The sequence below is a fragment of the Cryptomeria japonica genome, chromosome 7, assembly GCF_030272615.1.
Source record: "Cryptomeria japonica chromosome 7, Sugi_1.0, whole genome shotgun sequence".
Lineage (NCBI taxonomy): Eukaryota > Viridiplantae > Streptophyta > Pinopsida > Cupressales > Cupressaceae > Cryptomeria > Cryptomeria japonica.
Window position 1 is genome coordinate 331,847,656 of NC_081411.1, and position 25,645 is coordinate 331,873,300.

Sequence of the window (25,645 nt, forward strand, 5' to 3'; positions counted from 1 at the left end):
AGTCCTACCCTATTTTGGGGCTAGGATAAGGTACCAAATGCATGGAAAAAGTAAAAAATGGAGCAATACTTGAGGGGCATGAGCATAATTAGGTCCTAATCAGGCCAAGGGGCACAAACGCTAAGGTAGGGACCCAATGCGGTCAAAATTGAAAAGGGTTGCAATTTTAGGACACTACAAGGCTATATGTTTTGGAGAGCACTCATGTTAGGAAGCGCCACATGTTGGCATCGTGGGATTTTGGGAAAGGAAAAGCTAGAAGGTTTTTGTAAGTTTCACCAATGCTACATGTGTTTAGGATGCAGACACAGTAAAGGAAAAATAAAGGAAGATCATAATGCAAGTGATGCAAAAGCAAATAAAACAAAAACCCTGAACATCCAAGTTGGTTCGACATAATTTGAAGGATGCCATCACATGTAGGAGGGAGAAAAATCATTATCATCGAGTGGTTATAACAACCACCATGATAACTATGGACACATGACATATATGCATGTATTTTTTTAGTTGCTGTACATATGAGCTTAGTTAGAGAAGATATTTCTATATAAGCCAATAGATTTAATGTAAGAGGGTTTCACCATTTTTGAAAATATACTTAGAGTACTCAGTAATTGGTAAATCATTTTCAACCCTCAGCATTGTATTTTGCAAAAATAGAAATTAAATATAACATACTATGCTTGGTTTGCCTTTCGTGATTTTGGTTTTTGTGTTATATTTCATTTAAATGCCTTGTCTTAATAATATGGATGTGATTACTATATGTTGCATTGCTCTTTTAAATTTATTGACATAACATTGTAGATTTTGGACCATGTTTTGTACTCTTTCAATTTTTGCAAGTGTTTACATTTAGTCGCTATACTATGCTTACTAGTGAGCAATATTTAGAAGAGTTAAAGGTTTCAATATGATAATCGAAACATGTTCTATTGACCCTTAGTATGAGCTTTTTTAATGGAGAGATTTGAAAGCTATGCTCTATGTCATCTCACCTTAAGTATTTTGTTCTCTTTCCAACAATGAAGAGTTTGCACTACTCTGTGTTCTTTTGAGATGTTTTCGATTATTCTTGAAGAGGAATTTAAAGTGTTGTAATAGCTTTGGCATCTTGCCTTAGATTTAGTTTGTTTATGTGTTTTTCCTCTCTCTTTTCATTCCTCATAGATAAATGAAGAGTCAATTTTTAAAACCCTAAAGATTGTTTAGTGCAGTGCACTTAATCTCCCATTCACTGAACTTCCCCATAAGGCTAATGAACTTTAAAGATCAACATTTACTTTGAAATTTCACCTTTTCACAACCTCAAAGAAATAAAAACAAACTTTATATTTATGTTGAAGTTCTTGTTTTTTTAACAGTACAACAGGGCAAGTACTTGCCATTAATATTTATTCTTGGAAATTATCCTTCTAATAAATTACCTATACAACAAGATTTAACTTTATTTAAAAAAAAATAAAACTAATATCCATTTTCAAACATATTGGGACAACTTCTCTTTTTAAAAAAAAAAAAAAATAACCCCATGTACCCATGCGAGTGCTTAAGTGCAATTTCTGCTTAAAATTAAGCAGCCAAAACAATTTCCCTTTTTTTATTTATTTTCAAATTTTTCTCCACAATTTATGTGACCAATTAGAATTAAATATTTCTTTTAATAATGCAATTTAAGATGACTGCTTATTTTATAAGCACCAAAATTTTACATTCATGGGGCCACCAGCGCCACAAATTAATGTTAAAAAAATTGAGAGTGGTTGCTAGCCAAAACAAGCTAAGCAGCGGCATGGGGACCTGCCCTAATATCCATTTTCAAACATATTGCAACAACTTCTCTTTTTTTAATATAAAACTAACTTCCATTTTCAAACATATTGCGACAAAAGCAAGCTCCAGAGCGGTTTTTGTGATTTTTACGGTTACAAATTTTATCGAGGAACTGAGCGAATGGATAAACAACTCAAAGAAAGCAGGGACTTCAAATGGGCACCTCTTGTAATTCCATGGCTTCCACCTCAGTCTATCGCATCTTTCTCATTGACTTGTAGAACTTTCAGATCACTCTCAAAAACAATCACAGCTCGCAGAGTAGCAGATGCAGCGCGAGGGTTAGAAAAGTATCCTGTGCTAGTTTCAAATTCCGTAGACAATATTTTGTATCCTTATTTTATTTATACAAACACGTCGATTCCGAGCATTTCTTCTCCCATACAACAATGGGGCCACGAAGCCCCAGCAACCTCTACGCAAACAAAGCCCTTAATTTCAGATTCAGAATTACTGGACGGAGCTGGATGCAATTGTATCAATTGCTGCAAAGAGGAGCAATATTGTCAATGCAACGAAGTTAGTGTTTACACAGATGATGGGAGAATATTTTTGTTTAATGCACGTTTAAATCTTAATTTCGAGGATAATGTTGAAGTGGGAGGCTTAAATCCTAATTTTGAGAGCAATGTTGAAGTGGGAGGTTTAAACCCTAATTCCGAGGATACTGTTGAAATGGGAGGTTTAAAATCTAACTTCGAGGGTAAATTTGAAATTGGAGTTTTAAGCTCTGATATAGAGGATAAAAACAATCTTCAGGGTTTGAGTGGAGGTCCACTGGTGGTCATGGAGTGCGGTCCGGCGTGCTCTTGTGATCAGAGCTGCATAAATCGTGTTTCACAGCAAGGTTTATCTGTGAGGGTTGAAATTGTGAGGCATCTTAAGAAAGGGTGGTGCTTACACGTCGTGGAGCCAGTTAAACAAGGAGCCTTTGTTTGCGAGTATGCAGGTGAGTCACTTTGAATACCAAAGAAGCAAACATTTTCCTTGTTCCCCATCATACCGCATTCTTGAATTACATTGTAAAAAAGAGAGAAAAATTATACGAGTTTTTCACTAGTGGCAATAGCGGGTCAATTCATTTATCCAGTGGGGGGGGTACATACACGAGCCTTAGGAGCTGAACAATCTAATGAAAGCACAAACAGAGGGGTTAAAAGGTTAATCCTAGCTATAGACAGAGCCTGTTGGGCAGTATCAATGGTACAGTAAGTTCAGTTATCTTGACTTCTTATGATTTAGAGCCACCAGTATATTCCGCCTTAGATCTTTCATTTTCTCAACTAACAATTCCTGTGGAACAGAGGGATCATACTTGATCTTATAGCATCAAAATTGTTTGGGGGAAAAATAAGGATTTAAAAAAAACTGGGTTTCAAGGGGAAAAATCAGATCTAGAAAAAGCAAAAGAAATCACAAGAATAGGAGAAAAACCTGCCAACATTTTAATTTAAAGGCATTTCAGTAAAGTAGAGATATAGAGAGGAAACAAAATTGAGAGTTAGCCCACAAATTTTGGAATATAGATCTGTGTCATTTATGTTCATACCATTGATTACATTGTGTTGCACAACGCATGCTTCACTGTGCATAATTATTAAATAGATGCTAATAGTTTTGAAAATTTCAATTACAATCTATTATTTACAAAGTCAACCTACAAACTAAATACAAAGTTCCAAAAAATAGACATAGCAAATGACTTTTATTGCTACGAAGTCAGTTACACTAGAGGGCTGTCGGTGTTGATGATGAAGCTCTTGGATTAAAGGTTCTCTTGAGTCCTCCAACAAAAAAACTCAGAGTCATACTTGTACTCCTTAAGGAGATCATAATTATCTCCATCAAGGACATCAGCATTTGCAATCCACACAACACTAAATCAATCTAATCAAGGTCAATTCATTGGTCTTCCTTAACAATATCTAATTTTGTCTAAACAAATATCAATTTTGGCAATTAAAATTGAAAAAAATAAATAATGATTACAATTTATAATTATGATTGCAAGTATTTCGAAACTCTAACCTTGATCTTTCGGTTGTGATGAATTAAGACCAGTCATTCATGTGTTCTTGTGTTAAACAGTTACATTTCTTGGAATCTATGTGTTAAAAAACATTCCAAGTATGCTTGCAAGCAATTGAACTATATGTTGGCGCAAAATGCTTATCACAATCCATGGATGTTTTTGGCGTCTTGGCCACAACTCTCTCACCATTGTATTGAAAAATATAAATTATTTTTAAATGATATCATGTAAGATCTACTAAAAGTTTAATATCTTAAACTAGATGTTCACAATAGAGAAAGATTGTTAAAAGTTATGGAGTCTACCTATTTTGAAGGTCTTTTAACCTTGCCCATACTTGAGGAAAAAACCCCTAGCCTATTTGTATATTAGCAACTCTACTCTTAACTACTTGCAACTTTAATGGGGTAGGGAACATTTTCTCCATACACATGAGTAGGCCATGTGTCACCTCAATATCATCTTTGAATGAGGGGCTATAGAATAACATTAGATTCAATTAGTATTTAGTGGCATGGTGAGGAGAGTGTATTTGTTGATCACATCTTTAATTGATTCTATCTCGCACTGGCACGTATTTGTACTATCTATTTTCCATCATATCCCTCATCATGTTGTTGGTCTTATGGCCTCATATAAATAGCCCATGGGAGATTTCTCCCCATCCACTAGTCTCAAAATTTTTACTAGGCTGTTAAAATTTGACAACTTGTTTAATTGCTTCCAAAAACGTGTAGGAAAAATATACTTAGCTATTATTTTGTTGTCCATTTGATTTATGAATCTAGCAACCATCCATTCATTTGAAACAAATATTTGCTTCAAATTCGTTTTTTTGTTAGCAAAGAGTTTGCAATGCAAGGAAATGCATTGCAAATTTTGTCACCTATGGTTGAACTAGCTCTTTGGCTCTTGTGAAGGAATGCATCATACACAATAGCCTCACGTGATTGTAGTTTAACTTAGTAACAATGTGATCCTTTTACAATACCTCCTTAACCATTCAAGTTTTCCAATGCGCACTAAGGTTAGATCAAGGTGCAGTGTGCTACATGAGTTAAAAATGAAGGAATACTTGTCTATTAGGAGTTTTTTGCCAACAACACAAGCAACGACATTGTCTATAATAAATAAATCATGTTTGGTCGCTCTACCTCTATGACCACCTCGTCAAACAAATCAAATAGTGCCGCTGTAGATTTGATTCTATTTGATGCATCCATGTATTTCAAAAAGATTGTGTTAATATCATAAGGGACAAGGAAATTGATGAGAGTTTAGTTCCTAGTAATCAGCTGCTTCCGGATTAGATTGTGTGTAAATTTTTGCATCAACGTTTCGGATCACACTCCGTGATCCATCATCAGGATGATAATAGTTAGAGAGCAAGCAGAGATTTCTTTGAGAGTTTGATCCTGAGCATCTCTAACTGTTTAGCTTTGAAACATAATTCCCTCCCGTGCAGGGTTTCAATAATAGACATTAAGTTTCCACAATCCATGAGATAGTAATCAGTTGCTTCCGGATTAGATTGTGTGTAAATTTTTGCATCATCGTTTTGGATCGCACTCCGTGATCCATCATCAGGATGATAATAGCTAGAGAGCAAGCAGATATTTCTTTGAGAGTTTGATCTTGAGCATTTCTAATTGTTTAGCTTTGAGACATAATTCCATCCCGTGAAGGGTGTCAATAATAGACATTAAGTTTCCACAATCCATGAGATAGCAATCAGCTACTTCCGGATTAGATTGTGTGTAAATTTTTGCATCAATGTTTCGGATCACACTCAGTGATCCATCATCAGGATGATAATAGTTAGAGAGCAAGCGGAGATTTCTTTGAGAGTTTGATCCTGAGCATCTCTAACTGTTTAGCTTTGAAACATAATTGCCTCCTGTGAAGGGTGTCAATAATAGACATTAAGTTTCCACAATCCATGAGATAGTAATTAACTACTTCTAGATTAGATTGTGTGTAAATTTTTGAATCAACATTTTGGATCACACTCCATGATCCATCATCACGATGATAATAGTTAGAGAGCAAGCAGAGATTTCTTTGAGAGTTTGATCTTGAGCATCTCTAACTCTTTAGCTTTGAAACATAATTCTCTCTTGTGAAGGGTGTCAATAATAGACATTAAGTTTCCACAATCCATGAGATAGCAATCAGCTGCTTTCGGATTAGATTGTGTGTAAATTTTTGCATCAAGGTTTCGGATCACACTCCGTGGTCCATCATCAGGATGATAATAGTTAGAGAGCAAGCAGAGATTTCTTTGAGAGTTTGATCCCGAGCATCTCTAACTGTTTAGCTTTGAAACATGATTCCCTCACGTGAAGGGTGTCAATAATAGACATTAAGTTTCCACAATGCATGAGATAGCAATCAGCTGCTTTCGGGTTAGATTGTGTGTAAATTTTTGCATCGATGTTTCGGATCACACTCCGTGATCCATTATCAGGATGATAATAGTTAGAGAGCAAGCAGAGATTTCTTTGAGAGTTTGATCTTGAGCATCTCTAACTGTTTAGGTTTGAAACATAATTCCCTCCCGTGAAGGGTGTCAATGATAGACATTAAGTTTCCACAATCCATGAGATAGTGTAATGTCCCGTTAATAGAATGTTGGGACAATTACCTTGAATTCTCCTCCTTACTTTAACCTGTACTTATGCTTAGATCCAGTAAGGGAAGAGATGCCAAATATCTACTATTGTTTCAGATTCAATTCAACAATGTGTATATGCGATATGATATAGGTACTAATATGATTAATAGCAATGTCTATTACCCGAATATGAAGTATGTTATGAATATAATATTTCTATCACTTATAGTGATAGTCACTGATACTATGTCTGTTATAAACAATATATGTATGCAATCGGTATGGATTACTGGCAGCAGTGCGTTTGCTATGTCTGATAGGACAATGTGATTATGCAATTATGGAATATCCCTTTGAGCGATATGCTGTTGTTGCTGATCTTGACCTCTAAGCTTGCAACTTCAGATATGGATCCTGTGTCTGAATGTTCCTATTAATACATGCAATCACGATGTGTATTGCTCCTTGTTGGCGGCTATGTCTGATATGCTGATATGATAAGCAGATTGTAATCTTTATATCACTCGCTGGTGATATGTAACCTTTTCTGATGGTGACTTATATGCTTGCAACTTGAAGGGTTGTCTGAGATTGGTGATCAATTTCTTTATATATTGTGCCCATGGCATTTCCTCACTAAATGCGATCTAAACTGGATATGAAGAATATCAACTCCTATCCTTTTGAAGTCTCTTTTATATGCTATGAGAGGACATGGATATGGAAAGTTGCATCCTTTAACTTTTAAAGGTGCATATCTTTCTTAAACACACCTTTTCATAGTAGATCGATTTGTTTACTTAAATCGCACCTTTTCATAACTTATTGTTAGTTTCCTCCAATTCGCTACTGTTTGTTCCTCTATGATAATCGCTTATTATCATTGGCTATGAATATAATTCCTTTGATCTCTGACTTCTTTATTTGTTGGCGGTAGTAATTGATTCCATAACCAAATCGGGTCTGTACATATATTATGATCGCTGTCCAACTGATTCTCATTCGCTGCCAAGAGTATCGATTATCCTTGTGTGGTTACTAACCATCCATTAGTCAGATCGATTAATATGATAACTTCTCTCAATGACTTCATCATTCTTATCGATCAGTGGGTATGATAATTTGTTTGTTTATAGATTTAAGCCTGGACGAGAAAGATATGATCGTGATAGATCATTCCTCTCTGCCTACTTCCTTTAATGACCCTTTTTGATTCACTTTGCAATTTTGTCTCTTTTAGAGATCTCACAAAATTGAAAAAGAACTTATGATGTAAGGTTCAATTTTGGGGACATTACAATCTCCCCTCCTTGAAGATGCTTGCCCACAAGCATTCTTAAATTTTGTCATGAGGGTTCTTGACTTTGAAACCTTATACTTAGATGAGTGAAGATTTGTAAGGATAGCTTGTAATTACATTATGAACCACACATGCAAATATACATATATACATGTCCCATTGTAAGGATTAAGCAACTACATCATACATAATACAAGCATGTTAGAGTTTTGGGAGGAAGAGACGGGATGGGATTGCTTGGAGCCGTTTCTACACTACGCCCAAGGGAGGTTGCTTCTAACCCCCTCGCTCAACTTGGAGGCTCCTATTCACTATCCCATCAAGGCCTCATCTGCCTAAAAACACTTGCCATCTTGTGAAGTTGGGGGGAGAATGTAACTAGGTTACTTGACTCTTCAATTGTAAGGACTCACTTCAAGGTCACTTACGAGCCCCTTGCAACCTCTCTGCTACATGTCAAGCCCACAACACAATATGGGTTTTATAATATCAATCTTTATGCATTCCCTCTTGCAGGATTGGGGGGAAGACGTAAGGGGTTACTTGACTCCTCAATTGTAAGTACCCGCTTTTAGGTTACTTACGAGCCCCTCTTGACCCATCTCTCACTCTTCAAGCCCTCTCCCTCAATTGTAGTATTTAGCATGCATGTGAAAACACGAAGTATACATATGAATGCATGAAGACACTGAGCATACACAAAGTATGCACTTGTACAAACACGGAGCATACATTTTGAGAACTATATTGTTAGATTAGGATTAATGCATATTATCTTTAATATGTTAATATCAAAATCATACCATAAGTCTACATAGAATTCTTGAGTAAGTATTTGTCGTCATTTTATGACACCGTTGGTCCATCAGTGAGAACCGATTGGAGATATGTTCCATGGACCAGCGCTGCCCTAGTTGATCAAGGAGAAAAGCAATGGAATTATGAAGTGTGAAGTGTTCTCTTGTTAGAAGGAAGTTCCTAAGTATTCTCTTCCTCAACCTCTTTTACTCTAGAACCCCCAAGTTCCCAAGTTCCTAGTTCTTCTACTCCGGAACCCCCAGGGTCCCAAGTTCCTTATTCTTCTACCCCGGAACTCCAGAACCCCCAGGTTCCCAAGTTCCTAAGTCTTCAACCCCGGAACTCTGAAACCCTCAGGTTCCGAAGTCTCTTATTCTTCTACCCCGGAACTTCGGAACCCCCATGTTCCCAAGTTCCCAAGTCTTCAACCTTGAAACTCCGGAACCCCCAAGTTCCCAAGTTCCTAAGTCCTCAACCTCGGAACCCCCAGGTTTCCAAGTTCCTAAGTCTTCAACCCCGGAACTACGGAACCCCTAGGTTTCCAAGTCCCTAAGTCCTCAACCCCGAAACTCCGAAACCCCCAGGTTCCCAAGTTCCTAGTTCTTCTACCCCGGAACTTCGGAACCCCCAGGTTCCCAAGTTCCTAGTTCTTCTACCCCGGAACTCCGGAACCCCCAGGTTCCCAAGTTCCCAAGTCTTCAACCCCGGAACTCCGGAACTCCCAGGTTCCCAACTTCCTAAGTCTTCAACCCCGGAACCCCCTAGGTTCCCAAGTTCCTAAGTCTTCAACCTCAGAACTCCGGAACCCCCAGGTTCCCAAGTTCCTCAGTCTTCAACCCCGAAACTCTGTAACCCCCAGGTTCCCAAGTTTCTAAGTCTTCCCAACTTCGGTGACCCAGGTCTCCGAAGTCTTCCAAACTTCTTTCCGGTTGACAACACTTCTGGATGGCGTGATCAACAGTCAAAGCTTTAAATGCTTCGACAACTTTGGTGACTTATGCACCTTCTTTTGTGGAGCCACAAGGGTGCATTTAATGTTTTTGGCAGGATTTCCATCAGGAGAGGTATGGGGCCATGCTTGTTGTAGTGACTTATGTCATGTCTGCATACTCTGACTTTGGAAGGTCAGTCAATCCACCCTTCTCAAGGTTGCCTTTTGTGGGTATGGCTAGGTTGCTTGCATGCACATAAGTCAAGTGTATGCACTTCCCTGCACTCCTAGACTGACATGCAGGGGTCATGATCACTCTTGTAACTTTTTTTCTATATAAAGGCTGTTAAGCCCCATTGTAAAAGGTTCTCTCCCTGCTAGCTTGAGCTATTCTATGCTCTCCCACTTCTCTTGTATTATTTTGTATTTTGCAACTGTAAGTTGGCCATTGGCCTTATAATTAATTGAAACCACCATTCTTGCCTTCTTTCAACTTATGTATGCTGTGTATGTTTCTTACCTTCATCATAGGTGTATGTTTTGTGGTTCTTCTCTCATATATGTTGTGTTAAATTTATTTTTGAGTGTGACTTGTGGGAAACCTTCTCCCTTCTTGACATTCAACGAATTCTAACCTCCATACATGCATCGGGGTCACTCATACAACTGAAGTTTGTGCATCTCTTGGGTGTTTCAATTGATTCTTTGTGTCATTTCAGGTAGGGAGAGAAACAATCTCTTCTTGGTGCATCACCTCCTTTTGTTTTAAGCATTTCTCTCTTCCCTTTACCTCTGCAATTTTTTAGGATAGGCCTAGGAGTTAGTTTTGAAGTGTTGAGTTGGTTCAACGCCTGCACCTGGATTGAGAAGGAAGCCGGCCTTTTTCGGAGATTCAACCCCCTTGAGCAAGGTCCCATACTTCGGGGTTGTTTCCATGTTCAACAAGGGTACAAGCTTTTGTGATAATAGTTTTTGGCATGCCCGGTGGGACTTCATTCTATTTACATGCTAAGGATTCAGTGCTGTTCTTGGCATCTCAGCCTTTAGAGGCAGTCATCTTCAAGCACTTGGCGACTCCGCTCACAAGACCAGTCTCTTGTAAATGACTTGTTGCTAACTCCGGAACCCCGAGGTCTCCAGGTTCCGAAGACACTAAGCCATCTCAACCCCGGAACCCCCTGGTTCTAAAGTCTCTGCTCACCAGTTCAGTCTGCTTGCTCATGACTTGTTGCAGCTCTGGATTTTATGCCCAAAATTCATACAAGGGCGTCTTCTAGAGGTAGTTTCCAGTTCAAAGGACTCTCATCTTCAGTCTCTAGAAGGCGGAGAGGTAGACCTTCATTATCACCAGTTAGGGAGGTCAGGGTTGTAAACACTCCATCTCCCAGGTCTCATTCTACCCCTCCATTTACAAGACCATTACTGTCAAGGTCTCTCACCACTCATATGAATAGACCATTGTTTCGCATGGCAAGAAATCAGGTTTTTGTTACCTTCAATGGGGGGAGTCCCCTTATTTTGACTCAATGGAATGATATACCAGTGGCTGCATTGAAGAGTATACCATACTTCACTGGTGAAACAACTACTACCCCAATTGAGCACATTCAAGACATTGCAAACATCTGCTCCGTCCATAATATCACTCAGGATGATGTTGCTGTCAGACTCTTAGGGCACATCTTTGAAAGGCAAAGCTTTACAGTGGTATAGAGGGTTGTCGTCTAGCTCCATTCACAATTGGGATGAATTGGGGGAGAGGTTGTGCAACCACTTCGAAGACAAAAGTGACCACCTATCACTTGTGGAGCAGTTGACTACGATCAAGAGGGCACCCCATGAGTTCATGGGAGAATTCAATTTCAGATTCCATAAGACATGGAATAGAATTCCTGCTCTAGTGAAGCCATCTCCAAATCATGCCTTCTTGTATTATCTTAGAGCTCTAAACAACGATATAGCTCTAGTGAGTCTATGCTGCAATATACAAGGTCAAAGAAGAGAGCCATGGATGCTGCCTCACCTTCAACATCAGCCCAAGCTCCAACACCCAATGTAGCCGCCCATGATACAAGCCAGAGTACCATGCAAGGGAGCAAGAGGCAGGAGGCAGGAGGAGGCCCAAGTCGTCCAAAGAGCAAAGGTAGACCTTGTAGCCTCAAAGGGGCCTCTAAAGTCAGCTGGTGTTCCTTTCAACATAGTTGATCAGATGAAGAGGGCCAACCTCAACGTCACTATGTGGGAGGCCCTTTCAATCCCATCTCAAAGGGATTTGCTTAAAGAGGCATTGAAGGACGTTGATCAGTCAGGTGATGAGGCAACAGTCAACGGAAAGGCAGTCTCCACCAGTTTGGTGCAACCCAAGGAGGAAGAGGATTCAAGCAAGGTCAGCAAGCCTCCCCCCTTCTATCTCTCCTTAATCATAGGAGATAACTTGGTTCACAACTGCATGATAGATTTAGGAGCTAGTAGGTCAGTCATGCCTAAGAAGGTAGCTATTCTTCTTGGCATAGAATACGAACTTGTGACCAAAGGGGTGGTCCAATTAGATGGTACTTCTATTAAGACAATAGGGGTGGTAAAAAAATTGAAGTTAACCTTGCATGCATGCCCTGGTTGCATTGTCTTGCAAGACGTATCAGTCATTGACCTCCTTGCCTTCTTTGCCATCTGCCTATCTAGAGACTTCACCGCCAAGATAGGTGGGTACCTGTCTACTGATTGGTCCCACATGCTATTTTGAACAAGGTATGGTACCAAGGTCACCATAAGGGCAGAACCCATTGCCCAAAACCACATTGAGGCCTACACCCCCAACCCTATGAACATGAATTGCACTTTGCATGAAGAGGGGGAGGAGTGTACTGTCCGTGAAGCTGCCACTCTTTTGCAAGAGTTTCCTGATTGCTTGCTGGACGAATGTGCCAATGCTTTTTAGTTTGATCCATTAGCTGAGACCGAAGAGATTGGGCTTGGCACCTATTGTATCCATGAAGAGGATACTCCTATCCCTAACCTCATCAAGACACAAGGAGACTCAGAGGGGTTATGGAACATGTTTTTTGATGGTTCAAAAAATAAGAATGGTGCAGGTGCTGGTGTGATGCTTGTTTCTCCTAAGCAGGAGAAATATTTCTTCTCTTCTAGGCTTCAATTTGGTTGCACCAACAATGTCACTGAGTATGAAGCCTTGATCCAAGGTCTCCAACTTGCACAAAGCAGAAAGATCAGATCTTTGCAAGTATTTGGAGATAGTGAATTGGTTGTTAACTACATCCGAGCCCAAAGTGTAGCAAAAAACAACCTACTCAAATCATACAAACACAGAGTTTGGGATTTGATTGAAGGATTCGAGGCCTTCAATATCCAGAGCATTCCTAGAAGTCAGAACAAGCATGCAGATAGGCTTGTAGCGGTTGGTGCTCAATTCGACATACCAGTGCATGTTGCAAATGAGAAGGAGCAACACATAAGGCTTGTTGTGAGGCCTGCTGTCCCAGACAATTAGGTAAATCGGCAAGTGTTCGAAAGCGATCAACAGATCGTCAACTTCTTGCAAAATGAAGTAGAATTTTCTGCTAAAATCAGTCTAAGCTGCAAGACCAGTATGGAGATCAAATCATGCAGCTCAACTCCAACAAGCTGCCTAAAGGTCTAGTTACCTTGGAAGGCATTTTCAACTCGGATGATCAGTTGAAGAAGAGGATGAACTTGGCTGCAAAGAGGGGTGATTACAAGCCAGTTGTTGTTGCTGAGGGTAGGTCCTTGAACTTGGGCAAGGTGTGTTCCTCAACCGAACAAGAGGCCTTTGTTGAGCTTTGCCAAAAGTATGATGACATAGTTGCTTGGACCTATGAAGACTTGAAGGGTTTTGACCCTAGCTTAGCCCAGCATACCATAGAGCTAAACCCGGATGCAAAGCCAGTTAGACAAAAGCAAAGGCCAATAAACCCCAATTGAGCCACTAATGAGGAAGGAGTTGACCAAGCTCATAGAAGCCAATATCATCTTCCCTATCAAGCACTCCTCCTGGGTGGCCAACCTCGTCCCTGTAAGGAAGAAGAATGGGGAAATCAGACTATGTGTTGACTTCAGGAATCTCAATAGAGCCTCCCTCAAGGATCACTACCCCCTTAGCTCTATGGAGCAGATTCTCCAAAAGGTCAGTGGCTCGGAAAGATTTTCATTCTTGGATGGGTGTTCAAGCTACAATCAGATCTTGGTCCAAGAATCAGACCAATACAAGACTGCATTTACTACTAAGTGGGGTACCTATGCTTATTGTAAAATGCCCTTTGGGCTAACCAATGTAGGCGCCACTTTCCAAAGAGTAATGGACATGGCTTTCAAGGGTGTATTAGCAAAGTTTGTCTTGTATACCTTGATGACATAACTGTTTATTCGAAGCATGCAGCCAACCATCTTGGTCATCTTGAGCAGGTGTTCATAAAATGTAGGGAGTATGGCGTGTCCTTGAACCCTAGCAACTGTGTATTTGCTATTGATCAAGGAAGATTGCTAGGACACATTGTATCCAAGGAGGGTTTGACTATTGATCCAGAGCGAGTGGAGGCTATTTTTTCTCTTCCACTCCCCAGTCACAAGAAAGGATTGCAAAGTTTCCTTGGTAGGATCAACTTTGTGAGGAGGTTCATTCCCAACCTTGCCACCATGGTAAAACCCCCCACTTCCATGTTGAAGAAAAACCTGGCTTTCAGTTGGACCAAGGAGGGAAGGGCCGGTTTCGAAGAGATCAAACAAGCAATTGCTCAGACCCCTACCCTTATCAATCCTAATTATGAAAGGGATTTTATCCTCTATACCTTCGGAGAAGAATCCAACATCTCAGCTATCCTAACACAGCCGAACGATGATAATTTGGAGCAACCTATTGCTTTCTTTAGTGAGGGGCTAAAGGACTATGAGCTTAAGTATAGTTATGTAGAAAAGCAAGTCCTCACTGTTGTAAGGGCATTGAAAAAGTTTAGACACATGTTGTCCAACAACAGGATCCAACTCTTAGTTCTGCATGCAAGTGTCAAAGATTTTCTTCTAAACAAGGACATCAGTGAGAAGAGGGTTGGGTGGATAACCAAGGTCATGGAGTATGACATCAACATCAAGATCACCAAGCTTGTAAGAGGCAGGGGCCTATGTGAACAACTTGTCTCATCTTCTGAGACTACTTCAAAGGTCGCCCTTGTGTTACAAGAGGATCAACCAACTGACAACAACACTCAATTCAGTTGGGTAAATGACATGACCACCTTCTTAATGGAAGGTAGATACCCCCAAGGTCTGGACAAGACCAAAAAAAGACATTTCAGGTTGCAGTCCATTCCCTATGTCTTAGTGAATGGCACTCTTTTTTGAAAAGACTCTAATGGAGTCTCACTAAGATGTATCAAGCAAAACCAAGTCAGCAGATTGTTAGAGGAATTTCATGATGGCTCTTCAGGGGGTCACTTCTTTGCAAGGACTACGACTATCAAAATAATGAGGGCTCGTTATTAGTGGCCATCCTTATTCAGTGACTCACATGGATCGGTGAAGAATTGTAAGAAATGTTCTCTCTTCTTTGGGAAGCAAAGACTAGCTGCCCTACCTCTTCATCCCATCCAAGCAAATCAACCATTTGTCCAATGGGGTTTAGACTTCATTGGCATGATGAATCCACTTTCTAGTGCTGGCCATAAGTGGATCTTGGCCACAACAGATTACTTCACTAGGTGGACAGAGGCAGTTGCATTGAGGGATGCCACTGAGGCCTCAGTGTTGGAATTCCTTCATGGAATTATGACAAGATTCAGTGTCCCCTCCACCATCATAGCAGACAATGCTAGGGCATTTGTTGGAACCTGTTGATGTGTCTTTTGTACATGACCAAACACAAAATAAAATACCTAAAGGTACCTTATCCTCTCTTGAACAAAGTTTCCCGACCACTGAAGATCTCGCCGAAGGATCAGTCGAAGTAACTCCAAGGTTCTGATATATAGGTTCTCTACGTGTGGATAAGCTTCTCGCGGTATGATGTGATTTTGCTGGAATCACAAGAGGACTTACACTTGATGACCTGAGCGTCTGATTTGCTTTGGATATTATTGGAATGTGGAATTTCACTGGCCCTTGATTTTGAAAAAGGAAAAAAGGATAAGGGTTGGAGAAGGATCTAATTCTAACACTAAGAATGTAGGAGCAATGGATGATCTTTGATGAAATTCTAACTAAGTCTTGCTTTGACATCCTAGGATCATCTCCACAAGGTTAGTGCGATCTTCTGAGGAAAGCTTTATGATGTTTAGATCACCGCTACAAGCATGGACACCGTCAGGTTGATGCATATCAATGAAGAAGTGATAATTGAAGTTAAGCTTAAGCTGAATGATTCCAGTTGACTACGCAAGGCAAGTCTGCAATCAACAAACTGCTAGTAGTATGGATATACGAATTTCACCATTGGTCATACAAATTTCTTCCATTCACCTAATAACATGAAATCAAATTTGAGAAGTATAGAGACCATGCAAATTGTCGAATCGACACATAGAATTCACCATTCCTTCAATGAAGTTTACATGTTTTTGCAACAATCTCTTGGCAACAATCTTTGCCTTCTCTTTCTACTCTACTCTAAAATGCTACTAATTATTGACTATTCTCTCTAACTATTTCCTATTCTCTGACTATTAACTATTAACGCTTAAATGAGGAGCCAGGGCTTTATATAGAGAACCCTTTACAAACAGACGGCTCTGATTGTCTTAGAATCAATGGTTAGGATTACAAGATAGAAACCCTAATTAGGGTTTGTCATAACAAACTTTCTTAACCAATGAGAAAATTACATTCAATATATGAGAACCAATAGGAAACAGGGGTAGGTACACCGAAGTTTGTGCCGCCTTCGATGAGTCAGGTACATTGAATCTAGTCCTGCAGAGGTGGACCAATCCAACTGGAGGAAAAATGATTGGGATGCCACCTTGTCTGACGTCTGTGTCTTGGTTGATCTCTTTTTTGTCTTTTGATGCGATGAATGATGTACCTCCTTGACTTCCATGTGCTTGATGAGGCTTCGTCACTATCAAGTGTTCTTTCTCTAGTAGCATGTCTCGCCTTGAAGTGCTGGCAAAGCCTTTCTTTGTCATCTTGTGGTAGAATGAGGTCTTGAGGCTAACTTGAACTCCTTGAACACCCCTAGTCTTCCAACGCTTCAAAGCACCTTGAGTCCTCCCTTTTTGCATGTGGAACGTCCTTGATGATGATGGACTGGAAGAGGTCGTCCTTGCCTTGGCCTAGTCTTCTTCCATTTGCAAAACCAACCAAAAGTTGATTAAGGACACATAATGAATTCATTCTAACACAACATTTCCTACCTTAAATCATCAACAAGAAGACATTAAAATAAGTTTGCTCAAGATTCTCCCTAGGGACAAGCCTGTTGACGTGTTTTTTGTACACTATCAAACATAGAATAAAATACCTAAAGGTACCTTATCCTCTCTTGAGTAAAGCCTCTGAATGCTGAAGATATTGCAAAAAAGGATCAATCAGGGTGACTTCAAGGTTCTTCGCTATAGGATCTCTACGTGTGGATAAGCTCTCTGTGGTATGATGTGATTTGCTTGAATCACAAGGGGACTTACACTTGATGACTGAACGTCTGATTTGCTGGAATCACAAGTCTTACTAACTTTGATTTGAAAAAAAGGAAAAAAGATGAGGGCGAGGAAAGGATCTAATCCTAACACTAAGAATGTAGGAGCAATGAATGATCTTTGATGAAATTCTAACTAAGTTTTGTTTTGACATCCCAGGACCATCTCCACAAGGTTAGTGCGATCTTCGAAGGAAAGCTTTATGATGTTCAAATCATCACTATAGGCATAGACACCATCAGGCTGATGCATATCAATGAAGAAGCAACAATTGAAGTTAAGCTTAAGCTGAATGATTCCAGTTGACTACACAAGGCAAGTCTGCAATCAACAAACTGCTAGTAGTATGGATATACGAATTTCACCATCAATCAAGCACATTTCTTCCACTCATCTAATAACATGAAATCAAATATGAGAAGTATACAGACCATGCAAATTGTCGAATCGACCCATAAATTTCACCATTTCTTCAATGAAGTTTTACAAGTCTTTTACAACAACACCTTGGCAACAATCTTTGCCTTCTCTCTCTACTCTACTCTAATTACTAGACTAATTCGCTATTCTAACTACTCACTCCCTACCTTCTAACTCTTTCTAGCTGCTTTCTAACTGCTCTATATGCCTTTACAAAATGAAGAGTCGGGGCTTATATAGTGCCCTTAATACAATTCAATGGCTAAGATCAATTTGAGATCAATGGCCAAGATTCAATAATGAAAACCATAATTAGGGTTTGTTACAACCATTACATAACATTTAATGCTCGACCAATGAAATAATTGTATTAATTGGACACATGTCTTCTTTGGGAAATTCAACCAATGGATAGTTGGGGTAGGTACATCGAAGTTTGTGCCACCTCCCATAAGTTAGGTACATTGAATCTGGACATGCTGAGGTGGATCAACCTGACTGGAGGAGCGATGACTAGGATGCCACCTTGTTTGACACTTGGTTGATGTCGATTTGATGTTGCTGAGAAGCTAGCTTTAATTAACTCTTCTGAAACTATCTGCTTCTTCAACGAACTTGTCTTTGATGTGCAGGATGATTGATGTACCTCGCCTTCGAATGCTGGATTGGAAGAAGTTATTCTTGATGATGCTTGGCCGGAGAAGGCCGTCTTTGTCAATGCTAGACTGGAGGAGGTCGCCCTTATCCTTGCTTGATCGTCTTTGATGAGAACCTGCCGACTTGTAGATCCTTCGGGCTTAGGAGTAGCCATCTTGATACCTACACAACATTTCAAAATTAGTTCTCAAGCATTATATCTTGAAGTGTAGAAATCTAGACTTAAAAGGAAGATTTAAGATTTTAATTAGGAAACTTCATGATAAATCTAGAGTTATCATTTCCTAATTAACTATGCAATACTTAGACTTCTCTAAAAAAATGTCTAAAAATCAAACCTTGAACAAGGATGTTAAGATGATTTCGCCATACCTCCTCTTGAGTATTAAACTCTAAGAAATGATGCAAGAAAAATGAATTTCGCTAGGCACAGTTTAAATCATAGCCTTCTCTTGAACAAATTGCGCCTCCTCTAGCTTGAAAAGAATAAACTCCACCCTCTTTGATCTTCAACACTTAGTAGGAATTCGCTCCACTCGAGCCAGTATTTCGCTCCTCCAATTCGCACTTCAACTTTGCCATTGAAAAAGGATGAATGAATGATTTGAAGTATGAAACAAACCCCTCCAATATATAGAGCGCTCACCTATTTGCTCCCTCTAGGCCGACTTGGCAAAAAAAGGTTAAAAATAAATAAATTTCCCAAAAAGGGGGGCCGACTTGGCGAAATAAGTGAAAATAAGGCCTTGTGCACTCTATATTTAATTTTAATTTAATAAAAATTAATTTTAAATGCCTCCGAGATAGAAGTTCGATTTTTTAAGGCTTAAAATTAATTTATTAAATGCCAAAATTTAAGGTCAATTTAATCTTAATTTTCCACATGCCTTCAAATTAGCAATTTTAGCGGCCTAATGCAATTTGGAGAATATTAATTTTTTAAAACAAGGCTTAATGAGATTTCATGAGGATTTCGCCCTGGACCCTCTTTGAGGGTCAGGAGCGACTTTTGATTTTTAGCCTTGAATATTTCACATTTTGACGTGAAAATCTCTTGGAGGGTAAATCGATATCTAGTTGATGCATTGCACTTCAAATTTGACATTTTTTCATGAGGAAAATAGGTGGAATTGTCAATTTCGCCCTGGACCTTCACTCAGGGTCAGGAGTGATTTTTCATTTTTTGCTCAAGTTTAGCACTTTTAATTGTCAATTCTCCTTGTGGGGTAAGAAATGATCTCCTTCACTCGTTCTATGCATGCTTGATTTGCTTTTGCAATGCAAAATAGGGGCTTCAAAGATTTTCGCTCTGGGCCTCCAGTGAGGGTCAGGAGCGACTTTTGCAATTTAGGCTAGGATCCTCAAGTTTTGGAGGTAAATCCTTGTTCATCACGTTTTGGAGGACCTTTCCACCTTAGCACAACCTTGCCTTAGCGCAATCTTGAAGGGAAGTTGTTGGTTTTGCAAATTTCGCCCTGGGCCTTCAATGAGGTTTAGGAGCGATTTTGCAAATTCAAGCTTATCCATCTTTTGTTAGCCCTCCAAATTATCTTCAACGGGCAAAACACACCCTTCCTCATTCATTTCAATCATAAAATCACTTTGTCCTTGCAAGAAAATTGTGCCTTTGAAATTTTCGCTCTGGGCCTTCAGAGAGGGTTAGGAGCGATTTTCTATTTGTTGCCCAAAATTCACCATTTTTCAAACTTTCAAACTTTCAAATGCATCCAGTAACGTCCAATCTTCTCTCCGGGAAACCCTGCACAAAACAAGTTAGCCAAAATTAGCGAGAAATAAACTTGAACAACATTTTCGCCCTGGACCCTTAGCAAGGGTCAGGAGCGAAATTTACAATCTAGGCTAAATTGCTCAATCTTTTAGTTTCAAACCACTTCACAGGGCAAGGTAAGATCATTTCCAAGGCCAGGAACAAGGTTTCAAATTCAAGCGAGTTGGCATATGATGTCTATAATGAATTTCGCTTTGGACCCTCAGCAAGGGTCAGGAGCGAAATTTCTAATCTTGGAAAAAATTCATCATTTCAAAGTTTACAAATATTTCCAATTTTCCTTTCAAAATGCCTTGCAAGTCAACACTTGGTCAAATAAGGCAAGAAATGAGTCCTAGATTGATTTTCGCCCTGGACCCTCAAGAAGGGTCAGGAGCGAGATTCGCTTTGGACCTCCTGAGAGGGTCAGGAGCGAAATTCGCTCTGGATCCTCAGCAAGGGTCAGGAGCGAAATTTGACTTTTTGAACTCTCCGTCAGGATAATTTTATGGAATATAACATTTAAGTATAAGATTCTATCTTATACTTTAAGTTATATTCCATATATACTTTCAGGATGTTTGAGAGTGGTTTCAGACCTCCAGGAGTTATATTGCAAAATCTAGTTTTTGGAGGATTTTCAGTTTTCAGACTTAGTCAAATTTCAGGATCAGGACTTTCAAACTTAGCCAAATTTCAAGATCAGGACTTTCAGACTTAGCCAAATTTCAGGATCAGGACTTCACTCCAGCAGGACCTGCTATCCTATTGATCCCCTTGGCGACACTCAAAATGCAAAGGCTAACTGACAAAACCTTGAAAAACCTAAAAACAAACCCTAGAAAGCAAAAAAACAGGGGTCCCCATTTGCAATGGGGCGATGTGTGAAAACGTCACAACAAAGCCCTATAAGAATTTCGCTCTGGACCCTTTGGAAGGGTCAGGAGCGAAATTTGCATTCATGGCCTAAATTCTTCGCACTTTGTGACCATGCTTGCCTAGATGCATGCCTAAGGATGCCCTTAATCTCAATCAACACTAGGTTTGATGCAAAATTGGAGCAAAATAGAGTTTTTAAGGATTTCGCTCTGGACCCTTTGGAAGGGCCCGGAGCGAAATTCTTGATTAGGCTCAAATTCTATCATTTTTCTACTCCAAAATGCCCCCTAAGACAAGCACATGCTAGCCTTCTCTACACCAAAGCTTAGGAATTCACAACTTGACCTTCATCATGAGCGAATTAGGTGGAATTGAGAATTTCGCTCTGGACCCTTTGGAAGGGTCAGGAGCGAAATTCAAGTTTTAGACTTGATCCTTCATTTCCTTCACTTCAATTCATCTTACAAGGCAAAAATACATTTCTCCACCTTCAACCACGCAATAGGAATCAATGTTTTGGCTTCACACAAGGAGAAAATAGGTGGTTTGAGGAATTTCGCTCTAGACCCTTTGGAAGGGTCAGGAGCGAAATTCTTCCTTTGCTTGTTTTCTCTTACTTAGCTCCATTCTTCTCACTTTGTTCTACCTTGACTCTCCCTTTGGATCCTTCTGTCATGCTTGCAACACTTTGTTTGACCTCAACATGGCTTGCTAGGAGAAATTCGCTAAAAATCATGGCCAGGGACAGGACCTATTTAGGTTTTCGCTCTGGACCCTTTGGAAGGGTCAGGAGCGAAATCTTTGGTCTAGCTCAAAATCTTGATCATTGGTGGCCACAAGCCATTCAAAAGTATGTCTAAGGGTCTCTCCAAGTTCAATCCACTCTGATCCACACTTGGCTTGACACAAAATGGAAGGAAAAGAGAGATTTGGGGAATTTAAGGGTCAGGAGCGAAATTCATGTTCTAGGCTTGACTCTTCATTCCTTCAACTCCAAACCACCTCACAAGGCAAGGACACATCATCTCACTTCCATCCACGCCATAAAAACCAAGGATTTGACCTTCTCCAAGGGAAAAATAGGTGTTTGCAAGAATTTCGCTCTAGACCCTTTGGAAGGGTCAGGAGCGAAATTCAAGATTTAGGCTTGATTCTTCATTCCCTTTGCCCTCATTCACTTCCTAAGGCAAAAACATGTTGATTTACTTCCAAATACGCCCAAGGGACTAAGATCTTGGTCCAAACAAGGAAGAAATGGGTGTCTTCTTGGAATTTCACTCTGGACCCTTTGGAAGGGTCAAGAGCGAACTTCTTGACTAAGGTTGATTTCACACTCCATTGCTTCTCTTTGCCTTCAAGCTTGATCAAACTCACTTCTCCTCACAATAATCAAATCCATCTGCCATCCTTTTAGCTCAAAACAAGGTCGTTTTCATCATTTTAGGCAAGATAGGGGTCAAACTGAGGATTTCACTCTGGACCTAGGCCAAGGACAGGACCTATAGGGAATTTCGCTTTGGACCCTTTGGAAGGGTCAGGAGCGAAATTGAAATTCGCTTTGGACCCTTTGGAAGGGTCAGGAGTGAAATTCTCCTTTTGGGTTGATTTCTACAACTTCATCGCCTCAAACCTCTTCTCAAAGGCAAATATGCATCAAAGCCTCCCCAACCATGCCTCAAAAATCCAAAACTTGGCCATATCAAAGAGTAAAATAGAGGAAAAGTGAATTTCGCTCTAGACCCTTTGGAAGGGTTAGGAGCGAAATTCTCATTTTAGGCTCATTTTCACCTTTTTCCTTCCTTCTTTGGCTTGGATATAACTTATTAGGCCTCTCCTGATCATCCTCCAATCCAAGTTAGCATTCACTTCAAGGTTTTGTGAAGAAAAAAGGGTCTTATATGAATTTCGCTCTGGACCCTTTGGAAGGGTCAGGAGAGAAATTCTTGTCTTGGTCAAATATCCTCCATTCTCTCACATTCCATTACTACAAAATGCAAAGACCCATCATTTTCCTTCCAAATTTGCCCAAGGAACAAGGTTGGTAGTCTAAACAAGGAAGCAAATGAGGCTTATGAAGAATTTTGCTTTGGACCCTTTGGAAGGGTCAGGAGCGAAATTCACAATCTTGGAGAAAATCCTCACTTTTCAATGCTTTCAATCACTTCCTAAGGCAAGAGCATATCAATCTACCTCCACCATGTCCAAGGAACAAGACTTTCAGTGCAAATTAGGAAGAAAAAGGTGCCTTCTAAGAATTTCGCTCTGGACCCTTTGGAAGGGTCAGGAGCGAAATTTGACATTTTGGTCTCTTCGTCAGGATTCATATATGGAATAAATATTTAAGTATAAGTGACAATTATATTCCATATATACTGTCAGGATGTTTGAGAGTGGTTTCAGACCTCCAGGAGCTATAATGCAAAATCTAGTTTATGGAGGATTCTTCAATTTTCCAGACTTAGTCAAATTTCAGGATCAAGATGACATTCCAGACTTAGCCAAATTTTAGGTCATTTGAAGATTAGGATGACATTCCAGACTTCATCACTCACCAATTTGACCTAACTCAGATCTTCAAAGATGATATTCACTCACCAAGCTTCATTGACCTCCTGAAACTCAAACAAGACACAATTAGCAACAAGAGCAAAACTTTGTCGTAAGGAAGACTTTCAAAGAAACCCTAACCTGGAGCACTTGCTGACTCCCCCTAGCTCAAGTAGAGCCTGCTATCTTAGTGTTCCCTCTGGCAACACTCAGAATGCAAAGGCTAACAGACAAAACCCTAAAAGACCTAGAAACAAACCCCAGAAAGCAAAAAAAAAGTAGGGGTCCCCATTTGCAATGGGGCGATGTGTGAATATGTCACAACAAAACCCAAATCAGTTCTTGGGCAGTTAAGCATGGAGTATACTTGAAGATGTCATCCAACTATTACCCTCAGGGTAATGGCTTAGTTGAATCTTCAAGCAAGAACCTCATCAGGATAATTAAAAGGACGATTGAAGACAATCAGAGGGCATGGCATACTAAGTTGAGGACAACCTTATGGGCTGACATGATCACACCCAAGAGGGCGATCGGTAACTCCCCTTTCATGCTGGTATATGGGAAAGAAGCAAGGCTCCTAACTTCCCTAGAGTTACCCTCTCTTGAACTAGCACATCAACTGGAATTAATAGAGAATGATGCCATGACAGTAAGGCTAGTTGAGCTGATGGAGCTAGAGGAGGTTAGAAGTCAGGCTATGCATACACTTAAGTCTCATCAAGAGTAGGTCAAGAAGGTTTTTGACAAAAAGGCTACTAATAGGGTCTTCAAAGAGGGAGATCTAGTTCTCAAGTGGGATGCAGACAGAGCCAAAGCTGGGCGACACTCCAAATTTGATGCTATTTGGAGTGGTCCATATGTCATCACTAGTTGCAAGGAGGCCAATGCGTTTCATCTCTCCAGGCTTGATGGCGAAGTTCTTCCAATCCCAGTGAATGGGATACATCTCAAGCCCTGCTTCTGAAGAGGGTGTTAATAACTATGTAAATGTTAGACTAGAAGTTGTTTTGCTTTCATAAGTGCTTATGCACATGCCGCATTCTCCTTAAGAGGGTGTGCGCTCTAGTTTTCAGTTTTCCTCCAAGTGATGGCACACACATGTTTTGGGTCTTTTCAATGACTCAGTGCCCAATGGATGCTTAAGGCTTCTGGACTTCATGCTTAGTAGGCAAGCATCCCGTAGAAGTTGTCAAAAATGTTGTCATTTTATGACACCCTTGGTCCATCGGTGAGAACTGATCAAAGATATGTTCCATGGACCAATGCTGCCCCAGTTGATCAAGGAGAAAAGCAATGGAATTATGAAGTGTGAAGTGTTGTCTTGTCAGAAGGAAGTTCCTAAGTCTTCTCTTCCTCAACCCTGGAATTCCGGAACCCCCAAGTTCCCAAGTTCCTAGTTCTTCTACTCCGGAACCCCCAGGTTCCCAAGTTTCTTATTCTTCTACCTCGGAACTCCGGAACCCTCAGGTTCCCAAGTTCCTAAGTTTTCAACCCCGGAACTTCGGAACCTCCAAGTTCCAAAGTTCCTTATTCTTCTACCTTGGAACTCCGAAACCCTCAGGTTCCCAAGTTCCTAAGTCTTCAACCCTGGAACTCCGGAACCCCCAGGTTCCCAAGTTCCTAAGTCCTCAACCCCAGAACTCCGGAACCCCCAAGTTCCCAAGTTCTTTATTCTTCAACCCCGGAACTCCGGAACCCCCAAGTTCCCAAGTTCCTAGTTCTTCTACCCCTGAACTCCAGAACCCCTGGCTTCCCAAGTTCCTAGTTCTTCAACCCCAGAACTCCAGAACCCCCAGGTTCCCAAGTTCCTAAGTCTTCAACCCCGGAACTCCGGAACCCCTAGGTTCCCAATTTCCTAGTTTTTCTAACCCGGAACTTCGGAAGCCCCCAGGTTCCCAAGTTCCTAAGTCTTCAACCTCGGAACTCCGGAACCCCTAGGTTCCTAAGTTTCTAAGTCTTCAACCCCGGAACTCCGGAAATGTAAGAACCCAACTTGGCTCTCCTTTGCTGACTATTTCTTTTGAATGTAGTAGATTTGAATTTGTTTTGGTTTTTGAATGTTTATGGATTTTTTTGTGTTTTTTTGGTAATAATGAGCAATGATACAATACTGAAATAAACTCCTATGCTTAAAATAATACTGAAACAATAATATTACTACTGGAATTAATTTACGAGACTATCAAGGGAATGTTTGTT

General features: G+C 40.2%; 1 protein-coding gene across 1 annotated transcript in view; it reads left to right on the top strand.

Moving 5' to 3' along the window:
- The first annotated feature begins 1,878 nt into the window (after positions 1-1,878).
- Positions 1,879-25,645, top strand: part of LOC131046714 (histone-lysine N-methyltransferase SUVR3) — a 65,925-nt gene continuing 42,158 nt past the window's right edge. The window contains exon 1 of the mRNA XM_057980497.1: positions 1,879-2,785. Coding sequence (XP_057836480.1) covers positions 1,957-2,785 — 829 coding nt within the window. The 5' untranslated portion in view covers positions 1,879-1,956. The remainder of the gene's footprint in view (positions 2,786-25,645) is intronic.